The following is a 5,000-nucleotide window of genomic DNA, read 5'->3' on the forward strand; positions in this document are numbered from 1 at the left end:
CAAATGTAGAACCTGTTACTGTATCGCTTCGAGAAACCGGTTAAAAACTCCACACAAATAAAACTAAACATTGCTGTAATATATTTAAAAATAAATAAATGCTTTAATTTCATAAGTTGGTTCAGTTTTATTTAATAAGCATCACATGGACTTATATAATAAACACATTCCAAACGCCAATCCATTTAAAGTTCCTTTAAGCCGATGATGTCATTAAGTCAGAAATCTGTGGAATTGTAGCTTCTAATGAAAGACTGTGAAACTTAATTTAATGATCTGCATTACAAAAAGAATGTGTGTGTGTGTGTGTGTGTGTGTGTAAAGTTCTCAGAAACCAGGTCACACTAGTGAACTTTGGGTTTTTTCCAAACAAACAAAAGAATCGTGTCTAATTATCACCCAGACGGAATAAAGAAACAGGAGGAATGATTTAGAATTTTCTGATAAATGAAACCAAGCAGTAACTGGAGATGATTCAGAAATTCACACTAAAGAGGATTCACTACAGAGAACCAGAGTCTGGATTCAAATAGACAATGAATCATTTTCTGCCACTGAATCTGAAACTAAATGTGGTGTTTGTGTTTGTAACAGTGGACGTTTCCCCAAAGCAGCATTACAGAAAAAAGGTTCCAAAGCTGGAATGTAGAAGTTTTGTGTCTGTAAGTTTCTCCCTAATGACTGATCCAGTGGTGACTGTGGAGAAGGAAAAACTCCCTGAGACTCGTTTTATAGTTTCATACGAAAAGGCAGAAATGTGTGTATAAAGAATCGAGTCGTGTTGTGTGTCAGATACACTGTTCAATACAAAACAGCAGGACACTGAATCAAAAAAATCCAGATTTACAGATTTCTATGGTGTGATGAAGAAATCAGTGTCTGAGACACAGCGCAGTCAAACCCACATTTCCTTCCACATCAAACCTGGGTTTATCCAGTGTGGAGATACAGTGATGAATCACTGGGCACTTTTTGTTTTGTTGGAATGTTAATCTCCTGACTGAGGTTCAGCTCCTTAAAAGATCATTTACAGCAGGGGTCCAAACCACCGGGCCGCACACCAGTACCAGGCCATGGATCATCTGGTTCCGGGTCACAGAGAAACAATAAAAACCTTTCAAAAACGTTCAATTTGCATTTCCCTTCACCGTCTGCATGGTTTTATTAAAACTAAATAAAGCACTGCTTTCAGCCAGTTTCTTTCTCTGCACTGAGGAATGAAGATCCCACAGATTCTGCAGTTCCACTAAACACATCATTATTCATAATTCAGTAGATACACATTTTTGCACGTGACTGAACTCTGAGTCAACAGCCTCAAGTCAGAGCTCAGATATATTAACACTGTGTGGGGTTCTCCAAAACCCCTGCCTCGTGTGTGTGTGTGTGTGTGTGTGTGTGTGTGTGTGTGGAGACTCTGTAAAGATTCATTTTCATCCTTTAATTGTGTACAGACATGCAATGTTTTGGAGCAACAGCGTACACACAGCTGATAATCATGCAGAGCTGAGCATTTAAAGACCCCTCCCCTTGCCCACCAGTGTGTGTGTGTGTGTCTGTTTGTTTTAGACACTGATTTGACGCTCGTGATCGGTGCCAACGACACGGTGAACTCCGCAGCTCAGGAGGATCCAAACTCCATCATCGCCGGGATGCCTGTGCTGGAGGTGTGGAAGTCCAAGCAGGTCAGAATGAACCCGCTGAGATCTCACACCTCCTGAGCATCTTCCACACTATGACAGCGCTCACCTTAAAACCAACCCACACACCACATGTTGTTGATGTAATGAAAAGTACAGACAGAATTCACTCCACATTTTACTAGAGCCTTGAGGAAAACTCAGATTCTCAGATAAACGTTGCTGGAGAACATCACAGGGGCTTCAGTGGTGCCAGAAACCGTGTCCTGTATTCTCCTGTTATAGCCTTCAGAATTACATAAACATCACATGCAACCGTCACGAAAACACTTATTTCTGTGTGTGTGTGTGTGTGTGTGTGTAGGTGATCGTGATGAAGCGGACATTAGGGGTAGGTTACGCCGCCGTGGATAATCCCATCTTCTACAAACCCAACACTGCCATGCTGCTGGGAGACGCCAAGAAAACCTGCGACAGTCTGCAGGCAAAAATCAGAGACTCCTTCAGCATGAACTAGAGAGAGGACATTTAATATTACTGTTATAAAGTGCATTACATCACTCAGGCTCCGCCTCCTCATTACATCACTCAAGCTCCTCCTGGCGGTGTGGATATGTGTGTGTGTGTGTGTGTGTGTGTGTGTGTGTGTGAGAGAGCTCCTCACACTCGGGCCTGCTTGGCGGTGTGGATGTGTGTGTGTGTGTGTGTGTGTGTGTGTGTGTGTGAGAGAGCTCCTCACACTCGGGCCTGCTTGGCGGTGTGGATATGTGTGTGTGTGTGTGTGTGTGTGTGTGTGTGTGTGTGTGTGTGTGTGTGTGTGTGTGTGTGTGTGAGAGAGAGCTCCTCACACTCGGGCCTGCTTGGCGGTGTGGATATGTGTGTGTGTGTGTGTGTGTGTGTGTGTGTGAGAGAGCTCCTCACACTCGGGCCTGCTTGGCGGTGTGGATATGTGTGTGTGTGTGTGTGTGTGTGTGTGTGTGTGTGTGAGAGAGCTCCTCACACTCGGGCCTGCTTGGCGGTGTGGATATGTGTGTGTGTGTGTGTGTGTGTGTGTGTGTGAGAGAGCTCCTCACACTCGGGCCTGCTTGGCGGTGTGGATATGTGAGTGTGTGTGTGTGTGTGTGTGTGTGTGAGAGAGCTCCTCACACTCGGGCCTGCTTGGCGGTGTGGATATGTGTGTGTGTGTGTGTGTGTGTGTGTGTGTGTGTGTGTGAGAGAGCTCCTCACACTCGGGCCTGCTTGGCGGTGTGGATATGTGTGTGTGTGTGTGTGTGTGTGTGTGAGAGAGCTCCTCACACTCGGGCCTGCTTGGCGGTGTGGATATGTGTGTGTGTGTGTGTGTGTGTGTGTGTGTGTGAGAGAGCTCCTCACACTCGGGCCTGCTTGGCGGTGTGGATATGTGTGTGTGTGTGTGTGTGTGTGTGTGTGTGAGAGAGCTCCTCACACTCGGGCCTGCTTGGCGGTGTGGATATGTGTGTGTGTGTGTGTGTGTGTGAGAGAGCTCCTCACACTCGGGCCTGCTTGGCGGTGTGGATATGTGTGTGTGTGTGTGTGTGTGTGTGTGTGTGTGTGTGAGAGAGCTCCTCACATTTGGGCCTGCTTGGCGGTGTGGATATGTGTGTGTGTGTGTGTGTGTGTGTGTGTGTGTGTGTGTGTGTGTGTGTGTGTGTGTGTGAGAGAGCTCCTCACACTCGGGCCTGCTTGGCGGTGTGGATATGTGTGTGTGTGTGTGTGTGTGTGTGTGTGTGTGTGTGTGTGAGAGAGCTCCTCACATTTGGGCCTGCTTGGCGGTGTGGATATGTGTGTGTGTGTGTGTGTGTGTGTGAGAGAGCTCCTCACACTCGGGCCTGCTTGGCGGTGTGGATATGTGTGTGTGTGTGTGTGTGTGTGTGAGAGAGCTCCTCACACTCGGGCCTGCTTGGCGGTGTGGATATGTGTGTGTGTGTGTGTGTGTGTGTGAGAGAGCTCCTCACACTCGGGCCTGCTTGGCGGTGTGGATATGTGTGTGTGTGTGTGTGTGTGTGAGAGAGAGCTCCTCACACTCGGGCCTGCTTGGCGGTGTGGATATGTGTGTGTGTGTGTGTGTGTGTGTGAGAGAGCTCCTCACACTCGGGCCTGCTTGGCGGTGTGGATGAGTTTGTGGAGGAAGGTGTAGAAGAAGAGAAGGTTGTCGTATTCTCCGCTGTACTCTCGCAGTAAACAGTGGATGTGGAAGTCTTTCAGGAAGTAGTAAATGGCCTCAATGGTGGACAAGTAGGTGTCAGGAGATCCTCGCTGGTGACGCCAGAAACATGTTCTTCTCGACTTTAGCTCAACACGTGGGAAATCTGCACACACACACACACACACACACACACACACACGTCATTAAAAGTCTCCTGGTGTTCATATGATTAAATAAATCTCCTGATTTGTGTAAAACATTTCCTCGTATTTTCTTTCCCCATTACCTGTGACTCATTTACTGTCACAGCTTCTAACCAATCACAGCCTCACATGAAAATTACAGAGCTAAAACAGATCACTGATAGGAGTTAGTAAACCTGCTTGCTAACCTCATTAATATTAAGGCAGGAGGGGTTTTATGGGCATGTCTTCATTTGCATATTAATGCATTTGATTTGAATATTAATGAAATGCGTTACCCTGCAGTCGCTCATCAGTGATGATTTTAGTGGTCTGGTTCCAGGTGCTGTCGATGAAAATGACCCTCTGAACCGGACAAGTGTGTTTCTGTGTGAGTTGCGTGTTCTCTGACGTGTGTGTGTGTGAGTCATTGCTTGTCTCCTGCAGTTTGTGTTTTTTGGCCTCTCGCTCCTCAGGTGATCTCTCAGCTGCTCTTTTCCTCCTGCTCTTATTTATATAATCCGCCAACTCCTCAACCGTCATGGAGTCTGGACCGGGAAACACCAGCACCACCTGGAGACACCAGACACACACACACACACACACACACACACACACACACACACACACACACACACAGGAAATAAAATCAGATCATCAGTGTTAAGGAAATAACATTAATAACTGGTTTTGTGTGTGTGTGTGTGTGTGTGTGTGTGTGTGTGTGTGTGTGTGTGTGTAAACTATAAAAGAAAAGATCTGGAATTCTGTAGTAAACAGAAACAAGGTAAAGAACCCAGAATCTGGTTTATATTTTAGATGATGGTCCAAAGTAACGTTGATGCTGTTCAGCAAACCCCCAGCGTTCTCTCATCAGAACCACGAGGTGTCACCTGGAACGGGTCGCAGGTCCACAGGTGCGTCTTAGCAGGAGTTCATTTGTGACATTTCTCACGTTAATGTGCTTTAGAGCGAAAGGAGAAAAATCCATCATTACTTTAAAAAATGAAGCTC

At 46.4% G+C, this 5,000-nt stretch overlaps 2 protein-coding genes and 2 long non-coding RNA genes across 4 annotated transcripts in view; 1 reads left to right on the forward strand and 3 right to left on the reverse strand.

Annotated features, from left to right (window-relative positions):
- nnt2 (nicotinamide nucleotide transhydrogenase 2) overlaps positions 1–2,200 on the forward strand; it is a 16,142-nt gene extending 13,942 nt beyond the window's left edge. The window contains exons 20-21 of the mRNA XM_083552220.1: positions 1,570–1,685; positions 2,005–2,200. Coding sequence (XP_083408346.1) covers positions 1,570–1,685; positions 2,005–2,157 — 269 coding nt within the window. The 3' untranslated portion in view covers positions 2,158–2,200. The remainder of the gene's footprint in view (positions 1–1,569; positions 1,686–2,004) is intronic.
- Positions 1–5,000, reverse strand: part of LOC310732215 — a 74,236-nt gene that overhangs the window by 59,981 nt on the left and 9,255 nt on the right. The window lies entirely within an intron of this gene.
- Positions 1,806–3,741, reverse strand: LOC310732202. The gene is made up of 2 exons (XR_014535380.1): positions 2,305–3,741; positions 1,806–2,118 (listed from the first exon to the last, which is right to left on the reverse strand). It is a non-coding gene; the product is annotated as an uncharacterized lncRNA (long non-coding RNA).
- The window catches only part of dtwd1 (DTW domain containing 1), a gene marked incomplete at its 3' end in the record, with an annotated part of 5,280 nt that continues 4,023 nt past the window's right edge, over positions 3,744–5,000 (reverse strand). The window contains exons 4-5 of the mRNA XM_083552486.1: positions 4,286–4,559; positions 3,744–3,967 (exon numbers count right to left, since the gene is read on the reverse strand). Of these exons, the coding sequence (XP_083408612.1) occupies positions 3,744–3,967; positions 4,286–4,559 (498 nt within the window). The remainder of the gene's footprint in view (positions 3,968–4,285; positions 4,560–5,000) is intronic.

This window comes from Silurus aristotelis (assembly GCF_946808225.1).
Source record: "Silurus aristotelis genome assembly, chromosome: 10".
Classification (NCBI taxonomy): Eukaryota; Metazoa; Chordata; class Actinopteri; order Siluriformes; family Siluridae; genus Silurus; species Silurus aristotelis.